At 40.5% G+C, this 18,244-nt stretch overlaps 1 protein-coding gene across 10 annotated transcripts in view; it reads left to right on the top strand.

The window, feature by feature from the left end:
- MACF1 (microtubule actin crosslinking factor 1) overlaps positions 1-18,244 on the top strand; it is a 300,927-nt gene that overhangs the window by 188,676 nt on the left and 94,007 nt on the right. For 6 of the 10 annotated variants that reach the window (XM_072974708.1, XM_072974712.1, XM_072974711.1 and 3 more), the window contains exons 40-50: positions 276-509; positions 2,742-2,891; positions 3,824-4,057; positions 4,987-5,190; positions 7,430-7,948; positions 8,729-8,905; positions 9,218-9,341; positions 10,153-10,361; positions 10,734-11,051; positions 15,664-15,830; positions 17,111-17,267. In XM_072974708.1, coding sequence (XP_072830809.1) covers positions 276-509; positions 2,742-2,891; positions 3,824-4,057; positions 4,987-5,190; positions 7,430-7,948; positions 8,729-8,905; positions 9,218-9,341; positions 10,153-10,361; positions 10,734-11,051; positions 15,664-15,830; positions 17,111-17,267 — 2,493 coding nt within the window. The remainder of the gene's footprint in view (positions 1-275; positions 510-2,741; positions 2,892-3,823; positions 4,058-4,986; positions 5,191-7,429; positions 7,949-8,728; positions 8,906-9,217; positions 9,342-10,152; positions 10,362-10,733; positions 11,052-15,663; positions 15,831-17,110; positions 17,268-18,244) is intronic. The other 4 variants (XM_072974715.1, XM_072974716.1, XM_072974713.1 and 1 more) reach the window with 1 other exon arrangement.

Genomic DNA, 18,244 nt, shown 5'->3' with positions numbered 1-18,244 from the left:
TTAACATAAAGAATTGAAAGCTTAGTGCATTTAGAAATCAAAGTCTAATCAAGGGAACCTAACTGTTATAGGTGAGGAGTTTGGAGAGACCAGAAGTGAGAGAGACTCCCAGTGCTGGTTTGGCCCCAGAAATTATCGGTGTCAATTATAAAAATACAGGAAATTAACCTCTGTTTGATTATGTTGTTTCTTTGACTGGAACCAACAGCTTCTGCTTCTATAGAGAATTAGAAGTTTCTTTTCTTTTTCTTTCTTTCTTTTCCCACTTACCTTAGGATTTGAAACAGTCCATGGTTGAGAGGAAGTCTCAGCTGGATGCACTTGCCTTTGACATTCAGTTCTTTATCTCTGAGCACGCCCAGGACTTGTCCCCTCAGCAGAACCGACAGATGCTAAGGCTTCTGAATGAACTGCAGAGGTCCTTCCAGGACCTTGTGGAGCAGACTGCAGCCCAGAGGGATGCCTTGCAGGGCCGTCTTCAACAAATGGAGCAGGCAGCCCGGGTCAAGGTCAGACTGAACCAGCAGCTGGGCTCAGTTGGTCTCTGAGATGTCCTCTGTCTTTGGGTTTTCTGGCCAGACTCCATCATGATTCCAGGAGTCTGTGTTTACCAGTTTTGATTGGTTCTGGTCCAGGAGGCAGCTGTTCTGGCTGTTTTTCTGGTTTCTGGTTTCTGGTTTTGTGTGTGTGAGAGAATATGTGTCTTTCTGTGCGTGTGCACGTGCAGGTGTTTTCTCCTCAGTGAGACTCTACTGCCACTGTGTCTCATTGTCTCTGACTTTCAAATGAAAATTTTATCTCTAGCCCTTATTTCTCCGACTCTCTCAGCATTCTTTTGAGGGCTGTTAGGAACATTTAGGTACTCTGAACTCTTGAGAAGAATGGTTCTGAAATCAATTTTATTCTGGGGCTTTTCAAATGATTAACAGTAAAATTCCTTGGCCACCTTCAAACAGCTGACAGAAATATTTTTTATCATAATTATGCTAATTTTGTAGTATATTTGAAATTATTGTTTTCTAGCACCTTTCTTCACACTATAGTGCCCTGTGCTTCTTCAGTTATGGGAAAATTATGAAAAAAATGTGTGTCAAAACACTGTTGATACATTTTTGGGGTGGAGGGGATGACTGACCATCCTACCACCTTCTATCACAACCCTCTTCTTGCAAAAGTCAACATAATTGCATTAACAGTAACGTCATAATCTTAGAATACCAAGAAGGGGGCTTATGCCATTTCTGCTATTTGAATAAGTTGGAATTCAGCAAGATGATGCTAGAATTGTCATTATCACCAGCAAAACTGTCTAAGGGTCTCCTTTATTAAATATTGTACAAAGTAGAATTGAGCCTTTGAGTCAGGCTTAAAGGAAATGAGATTAGTCAGGTCTGTATGTCCCTTATTACTGCCTAGTTGTTTCAGCTTTATTGAAATTGAAGTAAAATACTAATGAAATGCTTTAGATTACCTTCCAAATCTGGAAATTTGCAGTGTCCTCACTTGGGGAATTTATATAACCTGGTATAGCTTATGGATAATTAATGAAATAGTATTGATCTGAGCCACCTTAAGACACAACCCAGATCCAGGGTAGGCCCCTGAGCTGCAGAAGGTGATAGAATTGCATGTGAACCTTCTCTCCAAGCGTGTAATTAATTCCACAATGTTTATTAACCTTGTTATTGTCAGAAATGCTCTGCTTCTCTCTATATTTGCCCTGAATGCATGTGTATGTCTGTGTGTTAACTTGTTTGCTTTGCTTTTTTCAGATTCAGTCTGCACCCATCCTAACCTATGAAGATCCCGTTTTACAGCTGAAGAGCTCTTAGGAGTTCTCTTCCAGAGCCTTTCTATTTGTCCTAAAGAGGGGGAGAGAGGGCCAATGTGGGCACCTGTTTGTAAGTGCAGGTGACTGAAACACCATCAGAAGGTAGAAACTGGTGGAAATTGGTTCTAGAAGGACGGTCAGGAGAACACATCATGCTCAATTGCTCAATCAGGTGCTTCAGTGTCATGTGGCTGAGAGATCTGGAGACAGGATCAGGCACAGAAGCGTATTCCCTCCTCCCCTTGGGCCTGACTCTTCTCTTGGATGTTGGAGCAGACACCCGAAAGGCTGAGCCCATTGCTATTCTTGGGCAGTTCCTTTCTTCTCAAAATAGCCGAGCCCCTCATGCCTGGCATGTCATCATTCCATTTAATGGGTGTCTGCATTTGTGAAACATTTGATTTATATAAAGTCTGTTCAATTATTAAGAAGCTCAGTTAGCTTATAAATTATCCAGTTTCTTGATTTTTCCTCCTAATCCAGTCCTTCTAATTTTCCATATAATGACTTAATATGTAGTGTATCGCCCAGTTCTGGTAGAATTGATCAGAACCACTAACTTACTGTTATTCCCTTTATCATCTATAGATTTCCAGCATCTGAGCTCTCTGTTCTCCACTTCCAAGAATAATGACAGCAGTCTGGCTAAGGAGCTTTCAAACCAAACCTGGGAGCATTCTCACCCGAAATTACCCCTGATTATAATCCAGACCATAGACCCAGATCAACAGACTATCCAGATGAGGGAAGCTTTCTGAATATGATTTCTATGCCTTTTCCTGTTCTAGTCTCTCACCAACTTTTCCATTCCTTGAGATATAACCTACCTGTTCTACATTTCAGGGAGTTATCTTGTATTTATAAAATGAGAATCACTAATTGTCTCTTGGCCCCTCTGCATTTTAATTAGACCCTGCAGAAACAACAAAATACCTGTCACCAGAAGCTCGAGGATCTTTGCAGCTGGGTGGGGCAGGCAGAAAGAGCATTGGCGGGCCACCAAGGTCGAGCCACCCAGCAGGATCTCTCTGCTTTGCAGAAGAACCAAAGTGAATTGAAGGTGAGTATGTTTTAACTTTTTTTTTTTTTTATTCCTTCAACAAGTATTTATAAAGGCTTGCTATGTGCCAGGCACAGTGCTTAGTGCTGGCAACATAACAGTAAACATCTCTGTTCTCATGAAGCTTACAGTGTAGTGGAAGAGGTAGACATCACACAAGTGAAAATATAATTTAATCACTGCTATATCTATCAAGGAGAGGTTATAGGAGAACATGCAAAAGAGAGGCCCAATCTTGACTTGGATTTCAGAAAAGATTATCTTAAAGAAGTGTCACTTAGACTGAGAGATGAAGGCTATGTGCGAGTTAAGGCTTGAAGGGGTGGGAGGAGGATGAGAATATGCCAGGGATAGGCCTGTGCATCAGAGTTGGAGTGGGAATGAGATCCAGTACAACATACTCAAGAGCTGAGGGAAAGCTGGTTCGGTGGGACTTCGAAGAACAAAAGGAGGGTTAGTGACTGATGAGCCTAGAGGGTAGGTGGGACCTGTACCATGCTGGGCCTTGTAGGCTACCTTAGGGCTACAGAGTGATAACCAAGAGATTCATAAAGAACCAACCAAGCCTTGACTCAGCTAGAATCCTTTTGTCAACTCTTGTTTGTAGAAGAGTGATCTCTCTGAGGATAACTCATTGCAAAATAAAAATCATGTTTTTGAGCAGTCTCCTTTTTTGTCTTCACCAAATATTTGTTTAGGAATTTATATTTAAATTTTTCTTAGAAAATTAAATATTAGAAAATTTCTTAATTAAAAATATTTTAAAATTTATTTATTATCTGCATTGGTTTAAGCCTAAACCTTAAGCAAATTATATCAGGAACATATGTCGATTGCAAATATGTCATCCAAGCCATTCCATCTCCACGCTGTTGGGAGGTCTTATAAGTGCCAAAGTTGAAACCTCTGCTGTCCTATTTTTATGTGTTCAGGATTTACAGGACGACATTCAGAATCATGCCGCCTCATTTGCCAGTGTTGTCAAAGACACGGAAGGGTTCCTGGAAGAGAACCAGACCAAGCTGAGCCCCCATGAGTTAACAGCTCTCCGGGAAAAACTTCATCAGGCCAAGGAACAGTATGAAGCTCTCCAGGAAAGGACGAGGGTGGCCCAGAAGGAGCTGGAGGAAGTAGTGACCTCAGCCTTGCAGCAGGAGACTGAAAAGGTAACCAGACTGCTGTACTTGGTATTTTTTCAAAAAAGAAAATTTTAGTATCTACACAAATAAAAGGTAATGAAGGGAAGCTGCCTCACAGAACGCAGAACCACAAAAAAGGGCTAACTCAGGAGCTGCTCTGTGAGTCAGTATTTGTCTTTATAAGAAGCATCCTGAAGAGCTTTCATTCAGGAATAGTTGGTAGGAAGTTCATATTCAAATTATCATCATCATCGTTGTCATTTTCCTGGAGAGGAAAACGCAAAAAAAAAAAGTGTATTTCTAACGTAAATCTAGACTGGTGATCCAAGGGTCCTAGAGGAAGATATCTTGGACACTAATGAGGAGGTAGAGAACATGGAAAAGAGAATTAAGTTTCCTAAAGGTGACTTCTGAAATACATGAATGTATCATTTGGCATAACCTATTTTATTAATTAAAATACTTGAAGAATGAGAGAAAAGACTTTGAGAGGCAGATTTCAGAATTCAGTGCTCTGTTTGTCAGAGAAAAGGATGAGAGTAGTCTGCGTTCCCTTGGGAAGAGCAGCCAGGTAATTGAGTGTGACTGCTGTTTCTTACCCTACCAAGCCAGTGTATCATCTGTGTGCATAGCAAGGATTCCGTGAAGCTTGAGGGGTGCCAGGACTAAACCATCTCTTAATAAAGCCCTTTTAAATCCCTGGAATTTCCCACACTCCCTCCCTCCCCCCGCCTTTTTTTAAGGCAGTAAGACAGAGACAAGATCTAGAAATAGTCTTACAAGTTTTCCACAGATTTATAAGGTGCTTATTTTTCTTTGTGGGTGCAAAGACTGTTTATACCTAGCCTTAGAGCTTCTCTTTTTTCTTTAGCCTAAAAACCTCCCCCTTTACTTAACCTTTGGTTGTATAGCTGAGTATCGAAGCCTTCTCACTAGACCTCGCTTATGGCTTTCAGAGTAAAACAGCAAAGGAACTGGCAGAGAACAGGAGTAAGATCGACGCTCTCTTGGATTGGGTGGCTTCAGTGGGATCATCGGGTGGACGGATGGAGCAGCTCTCAGGAGCTAACCTGGAGGAAGGAGCCCTGGACACCACTGATGGTCACACGGGGGTGAACCAAGCCCCAGAGAAGCTAGACAAGCAATGTGAGAAGATGAAGGTGAGCATGTTAGCTTATTCTCACTGTGCTGGGGGAATCTCTGCTGCCCTGGGCAAGTCACCGTAACCTCCTTGCCCCTAAAGCCAGCGAGCACTTCTAGTTCCTGACTTCGCTTTCTCAACAGCCTTGAAACTCTTAAAATAGTTCCCCCCTTGTTTCCATAACACTTCTCTGCATTGATAATCCTACTCCCTTTCCTGTGACCAGCTTTTGAAATAATGAGGTGCTTCTAGGTTGTAACCTAGACCTCTTCTCATCTTTCAGTATATACTTTACTTGGGTAATCTTACCCACAACATTTCACTTACCACTTGTACTAGTGATTTCCATGTATATATTTGTCTTCAGCCTAAATGCCTGTCCTGAGCTTCAGACTAGTATATAAATCCATCTACCTAATTGCAACGTAAAACCACAAGCACCTCAACCTGAAAAATGGAACTTCTGCTTTCTGTAATACCTCTCCGCATCAAACATATTCTCTGTCCTATATTCCCACTTACTTGTCTGGACTAAAATCATCCTAGATTGTTTTCCCTCCCTCACTTTCCCGTATCGAATCAGTCATCAAATCTCATGCTTATATCTCTTTTAATGTCATCCACAGTTTTTATCTCCATTGAGATATTATTGCAGTTTAGACTGCTGTCAGCTTTCACTAGTGTTGTTATAGCAGCTTCTACTGGTCTCCTTGCCTCTTGGCTCTTACCCTCCAGTCTCTTCCCACACTACTAAGTGATCTTTCTAAAATGCTGTATCCCAGCTTGACTCTTTGAATGGTTCCCAGCTGCCCTCAAGAAACCATTTCTTATTTATCTCCACTCATTTATTCATTCAGCAAATTGAGTGCCTGCTATATGACAGGCATTGGAGATAAACCAGTGAACCAACCAGATACACCATCTCCAATACATTAACTGGCATATGCAGGCATATTGTATTGCATGATTGAAAGACTGCTATGTGTTTAGGGAACTTAGAAAACACATGGATCACCTATGTTAGTAGTGACACTGTTACAGCAAAGAAAACTGGTTCAGCTAGAATGCTTCTGTTGAATAGCCTGTGTGCCTTATTTTGTGTTAATAGAATTTCTGCCTCTTGCATGCTACTCCTGCAGTTGGAAGACCCACTGTAGTGTGTACCCTAAAGCCATGGCAGTCTTAGCACAGAGCAGACATGGTTCCTCTGTCACAAGGAGCTTTCTGACACTGCTTGCTGGCAGCTCCATTCTAGGAAGGAGACTGCCTTACGTGTGGATGGATGAGAATGGGGACATCTGGGTAGTACTGGCGGTGGTACTGCCCCTCACTGTCTCTTTGGGCCAGATACATTTGTCACCCCAGCTTTCCCGAGATGACATCGGAAGCTGAAGCTGTCAGGTTGCCTTTGTCCTTCTCTAGGGAGTTGCATAAACATTATAGATAATCAAGAACCTGGTGAGCTCCCACTGTCTTCTGTTGGACTCAGGAAGAATATTTTTAGAAACAAAGCAACAGCAGTCCTAACAGAACTTATATTCCATTGTAATAGGAAAAAAGGTCTCTGTGTAAGTGTTTAGATATAGCACATACAAATAACAGTACAGATTACCTACACTATCCAGAAATGCAGTTTACTCTCACTAATGTACAAATTGTTTATTTAACAAGTTAATTTTCCAAGATCTTTCCTAGTAGGGAGAGTCTTTTTGGAGGTGTAAGTGACATATTTCATAGCTAGGTATTTGCAGTTTTTGTGTTGTTGTATGTATGACTTAACCCGGCTTACTCTCTCCTTCCATTAACATGGGTAATTTTAATTGGCCATTTGTACCTTCTCTTGGACCTGGGGTAGTTCAGTGAAGAGGGTCAGGTTCTAGTCATAATGCGTCCCTTAACTACCTGCATGACCTCAGTCAAGACATTAAACATCTTTTTGGTATTCACTTATTCCATCTTTGACATGGGAATTATATTGTCTGCCTATGCTGTAGATAGTGTCACAAGTCAGATGCGATAACACATGTAAAATCTCTTTGAAAATTGTAAAATCCTAGATGTGTCAGTTCATCTGGGATTAGCATGTGGCATAATGCTTGCAGTGAGAGATATTGGTCATGTCTGAGCAGCTGGAAAAGTGGCCTGCTGAGCTCTCTCTCTACTTCTAGCTGTGATATCACCACGTTATTGTGGTATCCCTACTGATTGTCCTTTGTTTGGGGGGATTTTTTTTCTTTTTCTTTTTCTTTTTTTGCCAGGCCCGTCACCAAGAATTGCTGTCTCAGCAGCAAAACTTCATCCTGGCCACCCAGTCAGCTCAGGCCTTCCTGGACCAGCATGGCCACAATCTCACAGCCGAGGAGCAACAGGTGCTGCGAGAGAAGCTGGGAGAGCTGAAGGAGCAGTATGCGGCTTCCCTGGCCCGGTCAGAGGTGGAACTAAAGCGGGTGCAGACACTGCGGGATGAGCTACAGAAGTTTCTGCAGGATTATCGCGAGTTTGAAAACTGGCTAGAACGGTCTGAGAAAGAGCTAGAGAACATGCATAAGGGAGGCAGCAGCCCCGAAGCCCTTCCCGCCCTGCTGAGGCGGCAGGGGAGCTTCTCGGAGGATGTGATTTCTCACAAAGGAGACTTAAGATTTGTGACTATCTCAGGGCAAAAAGTCTTGGACACAGAAAATAGCCTTGAGGAAGGCAAAGAATCGTCAGCAACTGGAAACTTAGTGAAAGACAAGCTGAAGGATGCAACAGAAAGATACACCGCTCTCCATTCAAAGGTACCGGAGGGGTTCCTGGCAGGCCCGAGTGAAATGGTCACAGCAGTCCTCACACTGCTGTGGGTGGCTTCGGGGGCTTACAGTAAGAACCTCAGGATGCAGTGAGCAAGTCAATTTGCATACTGACCATGGGCCTCATGTCTTTATGAGCTCCACAGAAATGCCAATGTGGAGGCCCATGGGGTCATGCTTGATCCAAGCAATATCCCAGAGTATGTCTCACTCCCGTGGTGAAGGTGGAGGTGCTTGCCTCCCTGTATCCTGACCAGCAGGCATGGGCTCCCAAGAGACAGAGCACAAGGGAAACTGAACCAAGCACACAGCCTTTATTCCTGGTCAGAGCATCTGGGGTAAATCCTAGTCTTCCTTCCTGTCAGAGAACTCCCTTTAGCTCCCAAGATGTAGAATTCAGTCAGTTCTTCTTACCTATCTTGTGCTTTTTGCCAACATCTTTCACCCCCAAAAAGGAACATGTTTTATTCCTCAGTCCTCACCTTCACCTGCAACCTAATGTGTATTTTTTAGGTGGCTTGTCATACAACTCACTAAGTCTTCCTGGGTATATAATAAAGTTGGGGTGAATACTATGGATCAAACCATCAGGACCCCACTTGTAGAAGATGGTTGCTAGCCATCTGTCCACGGAGGCCCGCACTACCCTAAACCGTAGCTGCCGCCGGTTCCCTGTAACAACGCCAGGCCTCTTTGTGCCATGCCTGGGAAGCTGCTGCCTGTGGCCCGACCTGCTTAAGCCTGCTTTCCCTGCTTTCTCTGGCACAGTGTACGCAGCTGGGCTCTCACCTCAACATGCTGCTAGGCCGGTACCAGCAGTTCCAGAGCAGCGCTGACAGCCTGCAGGCCTGGATGAAGGCTTGTGAGGCCGACGTGGAGAAGCTCCTCTCAGACACCGTTGCCTCTGACCCTGGGGTCCTGCAACAGCAGTTTGCGACGACAAAGGTGAACCAGCAGGACACAGGCTGCATGGCTTAGAGTGCCCTCAAAGCAAAGCAGATGCTTGCATGGGTTAAAGGCAGTGGTTGGGATGCCTTGGATGAGATCTAATTCCTAAACACTTTAATCTAATGTATGTGGCTATGGATAAACAGAAGTATTCTATAAAGCTGCTCAGTAGCTCTTGATTCCTAAAAGCAGCTTTTTTTTTAAATGTCTGAAAAAATTTTTTATTGAAGTATACATAGTTGATTTACCTAGAACCAGCTTTGAGTACACACGCTGATTTTCCTTTTGTCCTTTTTCATGGACAAGCAGCAGTTGCAGGAGGAATTGGCTGAGCACCAAGTACCTGTAGAAAAGCTCCAAAAAGTAGCTCATGACCTCATGGAAATTGAAGGGGAGCCAGCCCCAGACCGCAAGCATGTTCAGGAAACAACAGGTACGAAGTAGCAATAGCAGGAGTGCACCCCTAATTCCTAGTATGTACCTCTGCTCTGTGATACATCACATTGTGTTGTACACGTATCTGTGGTGCTGCTAGGGTAGGGGCTGAGGATATAAGCACAAATAGCTCACCCTCTAATGAACTGTATTCTTGCACCATGGAAGGCCTTCACGTTCTGGCTTCAACCTTTTCCCCCAGGCGTTCTGCCTTCTGGCCACTCCCGACTTCTTTTCTTTCCCGAGTAAACTAGTCACTTCCTCATTACTTACCTCTAAAGTTTTTCCTGTTGCTTAGCTGCTAGCATTTTTTGAGGGCTTACTATGCATATTGGACTCTGGCTCATGCTTCAAGTTATAACTGGGAAGTTACTTCCTTTGTAAAGTCCTCACCATCATCTTCACCCCCAAGAAGAAGTAAAAGATAAGAAATCAGCCTTCTTCCTTCAGACTTCTCTAGTATAGTACTCTTAGTACCCATATAGGAGTTACGGTTTTATTTTCATGGTTAGTTCTGATGTGCCTTCCTCTACCTCTGCTCTTTTTAGAGTTTTAAGGTTTGTAGAAGGCAGGGACTTTATTGTAATTATCTTTAGTCCTCAGCATTGAGCATAATTTCTGACACTTAATAGATGCTAACTAAATTATGCTTATTGAATTTGGTTCAAATAGTGATGTATTTTAAGCTTATTCTGTTTGTCTTGATGTCTATTGTTATTATGACTAACATGCAATTTAAATACATCCTTTTTGAAAGTGCAACACAAAAATAGCCTCCATTCTCTCTTCTCATGGCCTTGATTTTCCAGATTCCATACTCAGCCATTTCCAAAGCCTCTCCAGTAGCCTTGCTGAGCGCTCTGCTCTGCTGCAGAAGGCAATTGCCCAATCTCAGAGTGTCCAGGAAAGCCTAGACAGCTTGTTGCAGTCCATCAAGGAAGTTGAAAATAACCTGGAAGAAGAACAGGTGGCATCGCTGTCATCAGGAGTCATCCAAGAAGCCCTGGCCACTAACATGGTGAGACCTGTGCCCTAAGAGTTAGCATAGAGGGTATATTTGCCACATTGCATAATGATAGCATTCTGAAAAGGTATCAGGAGAAGAATTTGTTTCCGTGAATCTTCTAATAAGACTTAAAGATGACTTACCCATGTAAAAGTATGTCTACTTAATTTCCAAACCATTGGTAAGCTTGAGGAAAAGTGGTGATAGCAGTCATTGGTGGCGTGGGGTGGAGAACTGAGGGCATAGATGGAATTCTGAAGGCTCATTTAAAATCCTCCAAACCTCCCTGAGGAGGCGAGCATGTAGTTATTGTAAGTTTTATTAGATTGTGGGTCAGATATCCTGGAATGAGCCAGGCGCTGACAAATATGTTCTTGATGGCAGAAATTGAAGCAGGACATTGCTCGGCAAAAGAGCAGCTTGGAGGCCACCCGTGAGATGGTGACCCGATTCATGGAGACGGCAGACAGCACCACAGCTGCAGTGCTGCAGGGCAAACTGGCGGAGGTGAGCCAGCGCTTCCAACAGCTCTGTCTGCAACAGCAAGAAAAGGAGAGCTCCCTAAAGAAGCTTCTGCCCCAGGCAGAGATGTTTGAACATCTCTCTGATAAGCTACAGCAATTCATGGAAAACAAAAGTCGGATGCTGGCCTCTGGAAATCAGCCAGATCAAGATATTGCCCATTTCTTCCAACAGATCCAGGTGAGGAGAGATCTGTCAAGCTGGCAGAATAAAGGGAGATGAAGGGCAAGGGAAAATACCAACATTTACTGAACACATAATGTATTAGTCAGCGTACAGGAAACTTTACCTGCATTATCTTAAAGAGTTATCACAGCCATCCTGTAAGCTAGAGGTTGTTTGTCCATTTTTTAAAAACACAGCTTAGGTTCGTTTTTCACTCGTACTACGTATTCAACCCAGATTAGCAGGGATACTTAACTCGTCACAGTCACTCACTCTTTCAAGTTGATGGGAACTTCATCCTTTATATGCTTTCATAGTTACTGCTGCAGGTAATGATATTTACATGTAGTCAAAGCAAGTTTCTCATGACCACACCAGACTTTCAACAGGGTGGAGTAATGTAATCCTACCATGTGCCTAGTAGGTGCAGAGCTGGAAATCTTTGGTGAAGTGTTATTACCTCTCACAGATACGGATGTACATCAGGGAGTAGAATGGCTGGTGTTGGTATATATATGCCTGTACTTCATTTAACCAAGTAGCAGTGAACGTGAGCTCCAGAACGGCTGCACCTGCTCATGTTCCCACCTGTAGCAATGTCAGCATTGCTGTATCCCCACATCGCCACCTTTGTTTATCCAACTATCTTTTCCATACCATAGTATAATCTCTTTGTTTTCTTTGGTTTTCTTTCCTAACTTTCTGCTTTTTTTTTTTTTTTTGAAAATTTTTAAACTTACATTAAAGTAAAAGGAATGGCACGGTAAATACCATCATACTTTTCACCTGGATTCACAATTACTGTTTTCTCTTTATGAATGTGTAGAAGAGTATCATTATGAACCCCCATATTCAATATTATCATTGTTCTTTTTATATGCAAACGTTTTCCCAAATGTGGTCAGCGGGAGCACCTTTAAGCTGTCTCCTGGTATCTTTGACATGACCTGTCCCTGTCAGTTATATGAGTGCTCTCTTATTTTCCGACACAGCAAGATATTCCAGGCTTATCTTGTAATTCCCCAATACCATGCCTGAAATCACCTATTTCTCCAAAGAGCCCCATTTTTAATGAGGGGTTGCATTAAAAATTAGAATCCAGATACTAGATGTACTCCTGGGGTTTCATTGCTTCTAGATCCTTTCAGTGGAGAGGGCTAGGAAATCTTTGAAAGTTTTTTATATCGTGTTCAGACTGATAATCCAATTCCAACTCAAATCATAGAATTCTTCCTCCATTCCCTGTTCATAGCTTCCTTTTCCTACAGGGAGAACCCTAGTTTCCAACAACCTTAAGGTATTATTTGCTTTATCTTACAATAAAATAAGGTCACTTTGGAATTACACTATTTCTACCAATAACAAACCTACTAAATAAAATTCAAGATTTCTTTAGATTTCTTTTTGTCCTTAGACTATGACCTACTGTATACTGTGTTCAAAGTTACCTGAATTTTTTTTCCTGTAATTTCATTTATAATTAGATTCCTTTCTTTCTATTTGTATTCAACCTCAGAATTTTATTTTTCTTAAGTTTTATCTTTAAATATGTAAAACATTAACATATCTCAAAAGTCAAAACTTTTCAAAAAGTTATACTTAGGGTATAGAAGAGTGAATAAGGATACACTGTCTTCCCTGTCTCTTCCATCTTGTTCTTTTCCAAAATAAACATACCATTTTTCATTCTTCCTTACACAAAAAAGTACATTATACAATCTTTTGCACTTTACTTTTTTTACTTAATATGTCCTGGAAATCACTTAATCCATAGAGGTCTTACTCTTTTTTTAAACTATACATTTGTTGTGAGGATGAACCATAGTTTATTCCCCCAGACTCTCATTCTGGTTTTTTCCAAAACCACCAGTTCTGGTTGCTTTTAGAAATAACACCACCGTGAATAACTTTATGTATTTCCCCCATATTATTGGAAGTATAGCTTCAAGTAAGTTCCTGGAGTGGAATTGTTGCATCAAAGAATAAATGGTTGTGTGGTTCTGTTCGATGTGGCCAAGTACCCCTCTCTGAGGAGTCCCACCAGCAATGTATGAGAGTACCTGTTTCCCCTGTAGCCTCACCAACAAAATGTGGTTTTAATTTTTTGTTGTCTCTTCTCTGAGTGAAGTTGAGTGTATTTTTATACATTTAAGAGACATTTATTTATAAACTGTTGGTTCATGTCTTTTGCCATTTTCTGTCAAGAGTTTAGTCTTTTTTTTCTTTCAACTTAAAAGAGTTCTACATGCGGGGAATTACTTGTTTATATGTGATGTGTTAGAAATACTTTTTCACAATTGGTCCTTTGTCTTTTGACTTTGCTTATGGTGTTTTTGGCCATGTAAAAAATTTTTTTTTTAATTTTTATACATTTTTGTCATTCTTCTTTTGATTGAAGTATGGTTGAAAATCAATATTATGTTAATTTCAGGTGTGCAGCATAGTGACTCAACATTTAAATATATTACAAAATTATCATGATAAGGCCAGTACTGTCTGTCCCCATTCAAAGTTATTACAGTATTATTAACTGTATTTCTTATGCTGTGTATTACATCCCCGTGACTTATTTATTTTATAACTGGCAGTTTGCACCTCTTAATTCTCTTCACCTATTTCACCAAGCTTCTTATCCTTTTCCCCTCTGACAATCACCTGTTTGTTCTCTGAATTTATGAGTCTGTTTTCATTTAGTTTTATTTGTTCATTTGTTTTGTTTTTTAGATTTCACATATAAGTGAAATCATACAGTGTTTATCTTTCTCTGTCTGACTTATTTCACTTAGCATGACACACTCTGGATCTATCCATGTCATCACAAATGACAAGATTCCATGCTGATTTATGGCTGAGTAATATTCCATTGTGTATATGTATACCACATCATCTTTATCCATGTGGATTTATTTTTTGGGCTCTTTATTCTGTTCCATTGACATATATGTCTGTTTTTGTGCCACTCGCATACTGTTTTGATTATTATAGCTTTGTAATATAGCTTGAAGTCAGAGACATCACTCTTTCATTGAAGATTTTTTTTTATTGAAGTATAGTCGATTTACAATGTTGTGTTAATTTTGGCGTACAGCAAATTGATTCAGTTTTATATACATATTCTTTATCCATTCATCTGTCAATGGACATTTAGGTTGCTTCTGTGTCTTGGTTGTTGTAAGTAGTGCTGCTATGAACATTGAGGTGCATATATCTTTTGGTTTCATTTTTTTACACTTGAATATTTAACAATTTAAGTTTATTCCAAGGTATGATGTGAGGATGAATACAAGTTCATCTTTCTCTAAAGTTCTGTCTAGTTTTCCCAGTAACTTTTATTTGATAAGTCCATCTTTATTTACCACAGTGATCTGAGAGTCCATCTTTATCATATACAAAATGTCTTATGTATTCAAGTCTATTTCTGGATTTTCTTTTTCTTTTTTGGGAGGGTAATTAGATTTACTAATGTATTCATTCATTCATTCATTCATTCATTTAATGGAGGTACTAGGGATTGAACCCAGGACCTTGCATGTGCTAAGCATGTGCTCTACCACTGAGCTGTATCCTCCCCCTCTTATTTCTGAATTTTCTATTCTGTTTCACTAATCTTTCTTTTCACTAGCCATACCATACTATTTTTAATTCTAGAGGGTTTATGGTTTGTTTTACTATCTGGTAAAGTTAATCTCCCCTATTCCTTTTTTTTTTTTTTTTCTTCTTTTCTAGGAGTTTTCGTAGCTATGATTGTACATTTATTTTTCCAGGTGAACATTTGAATCAGCTTTATTAGTCATAGAGGAAAAATGTTGGTATTTTAATTTGGGTCACTTTACTTATTCACATGTGTGTATATGCACCCATATACATACATACGTATCTTTAGGAACATCTTTCCATTTATTCATGTCTGTTTTTGTGTCTTTCAGAAGTGTTTTAAAGTTTAATTCATAAAGATTTTATATGTTTATTGTTAGTTGATTCCTAAAATTGTACTTTTTGTGTTGTTATTATAAATGAATATTTACTCTTGATTTTTATATGTTAGTTTTATGTTCTGCTCCCTTACTGGATTACTTCATTGTTTAATTTGGTTGTATTGTTGATCCTCTTAGACTTTACGACTGTACTTTCATATATTTGAAAATATAGTTTTATCTCTTCTTTTCAAATTCTTATGCCACAGATTGTTTTCTCTTGTTGCATGGGCTTATATTGTCAATACAACGTTAAATAATAGTGAAGAATGTGTTACAGACAGACTATAGAAGCTTAGCTTGAGATCACAAGCTAGTAAGCCATGACAAAGCCATGACTGAATTTCAGGTCTTTTTCACACCCCAAACCTCCATTCTTTTTATTCTGTCATGCTGCCTTCAGAATCTTTGAACATTAGTTTAAAGGAGACAAGACTCCTTTGAAATTCCTAGCCACTTTCGGGCAGTTTGGAGAAATCCTACATATGTAGTGTTTTGATCTAACAGGTGAACATGCCTCTTTTCTTGTTCTGTCTTTCTCTATAGATTTGGGAGAACTTTTCCAACCTTTAATCTAGATATCTCTCATTCTTTAAAGTCTATTTATTTATATGGATCAGAGGATTTGATACATTTCCTTGTTTGTTTTACAGGAGCTCAATTTGGAAATGGAAGACCAACAGGAGAACCTGGATACTCTTGAGCACCTAGTCACTGACCTGAGCTCCTGTGGCTTTGCACTGGACCTGTCCCAGCACCAGGACAGAGTGCAGAGCCTCAAAAAGGACTTCGCAGAGCTGCAGAAGACAATTAAAGAGAGGTGAGTTTTCATAGGTGGGGGTTAGTGTCGTGGAGCTAACTTTTTCTTGCTATTGAATGAAATGATTTCTCTTCCTTCCTCCTTCACCAGAAAAGATGGCATCAAGAACTCTACTACTGAGCCATAGTAGATTAAAAAGTGCCTCTTTCAGACAAAGCTACTCAGTCAGCTTGATGCTTAGTGGTTTTTCTGTTACTAAATAATGATTTCATTCTCAGTCATGGGGCTCAGTTCCCCCTTTGCACAATAAAAAGTCCGGGTCACCAGACCAAACAACAAGTTTCAGGCAATAAGTAGGATTGTGACAGGATTTGACATAATGAGAAAAATTGGAAGAGACTTCCCAGACATAATTAAGGGTTATATTGGCACTCACCCTGCTTATTTTGACCATTTATGTTGATGTTTTAGAGGAGTTTCTAGATTCTTCTTTTAATGCAGACATGGGAATATATGACAAAGGTGGCTGACTTCAGGTTGTCAGATGACAGTTGAAAAGCCATGATTCCCCCATCAGAAAGCTTCACTTGGGTTTAAGGGCTTGATAAAACTTCTCTTGTTTAGCCATAAATATCTCAATTTAGCAGTTGACTGCTTTAGTGACTAGAGGAAAACAGTTGCTCAAATCACCACTGTAAGCAGCAGGTTATTTAGTGTAGGGAAAGGGGACGGGACACAGGCCAAGAAGGCTTTGTTTTTCTTCCCCTCTGCTGAGGGCCTTTTAGCTGTGTGAAGAACCAGGATCTCTGGCTTAAAGTCTGATAGATGTGACCATTCCCAAAACTTAATTTCCAGATTGAATTCTTCTTTCTCCTTGATTTATTTTATTCATTGGTGTGCTTAACCTAACTTCTCTGTACCTCAGTTTTGGCAACCTTCCTTGCTAAAGAAATTAGCATTTGAATTAGGCCTTGAAAGAGTCAAACACCTAAAAAGTAGCAGAGCTGGGCTCCAGATCCAAAGCCTGCATTCTTTCCATTGTATCATAGTACCTAAATAGCAGGCTCCCTTTAGTTTTTCTCACTTTCACTTTAGCCTAGAGTAAGATTGAAGACTCCTTTCCCCAGAAATGTCCAAACAAGGGCAACAGATTCCTTAGTTTGATGCTCTCCTACATTGTATGTAGCTGTTTAGCCAAAGCTGCCATGGAAAAGATTATGGGAAGGAAAGTCCCTGTTAGAAAACTGATGCCTTGAGTCCTAGAATGAACCTAGTTTTAGTTCAAGTTGACGTCTTTACAAAGCTTAGTTTAACAAGTAACAAAATGTCTCCATTGACAGAGAGGAAGATGCATCATCTTGCCAGGAACAATTGGATGAATTCCGGAAGCTGATTAGGACTTTCCAGAAATGGCTGAAGGAAACTGAAGGAAATATTCCACCTACAGAGACTTTCTTGAGTACTAAAGACCTGGAAAAACAGATTGAACACCTGAAGGTAGGTGAACAAAAGGATCTCCAGGAATCGGGCTAGACAGCAGCCTGGAAGCTTGTATGGACTCATCTCCAACTGTGATGGGGAAGTGGTGTGAGAAATCCAAGTTACCCATCTGTATCAGAAAGGCATTCCTCCATTCTCTTCATGTGATTCCCACCTATCCCTATCCAAGCACTGAGCAGCAAAACATCTCCTATTTAAAAAACAAAACCTAAAAAATAACCTGGGAATAATATCTGTAAAGTTTCAGGTGTTTGGGGGATGCCTTTTATGCTGTGGTGGGTCATAAAAAAGACGTATCAAAGTCCAGTCTTGAGAAGATAACACTCTCATTGTATGTTTGAGAATTAAACAATTACATGTGAGCTAGTAACCAGATATATGATCAGGAAATTGAAGAGAGAAGATCTGGTACTGCATCTAATAATAGAAGAGTTAGACTCAGATGGTTGGAAGGTACCTACAAGGGTAGGATCAACCTTTCTCCCATCTGCTACAGAATCCTGTGTCCATTAACTTTGATTCATAGTCATCCAGCCTCTAATGTATTTCTTTTTGTTGAAACCAGCCTCCAACTAATTCTCATGCTTTGTCCTTATTTTCTTAGTGAAACAGTATTTGTCTTGAGCAGATGAAAGAATTTGATCGCTTTCACAGAGAGTATGCCAGGAGCATGTGCTGTAGGGAATTCCCTAGGACAGAGGTTCCCCAGTTTCTTGATTCACAGTGCCCTTTGTGTTTCAAGAAAATTTTCACGGCATCTCAAGGTCAAAACAAAACAAAACAAAAAATAAAAACCTCACTTGCTATAAGTGGTCAGGTCCAAATAACAGGAGTTGTTCACATGGTGTCCAACAGATGTCACTGTGTTTCCCTCAAAAATTTAAAATATCCTGTGAGTCAGTGCATAGTTTGGGAACTGTGGCTCTTTGGAATCAAGAGTGACTAATAAAAGCACTGACAAGCTCTGAATGGAC

The sequence above is a fragment of the Vicugna pacos genome, chromosome 13, assembly GCF_048564905.1.
Source record: "Vicugna pacos chromosome 13, VicPac4, whole genome shotgun sequence".
NCBI classification, from domain to species: domain Eukaryota; kingdom Metazoa; phylum Chordata; class Mammalia; order Artiodactyla; family Camelidae; genus Vicugna; species Vicugna pacos.
Note: the sequence above shows the minus strand (reverse complement) of the source record. Positions and strands in the feature narration are given on the sequence as shown.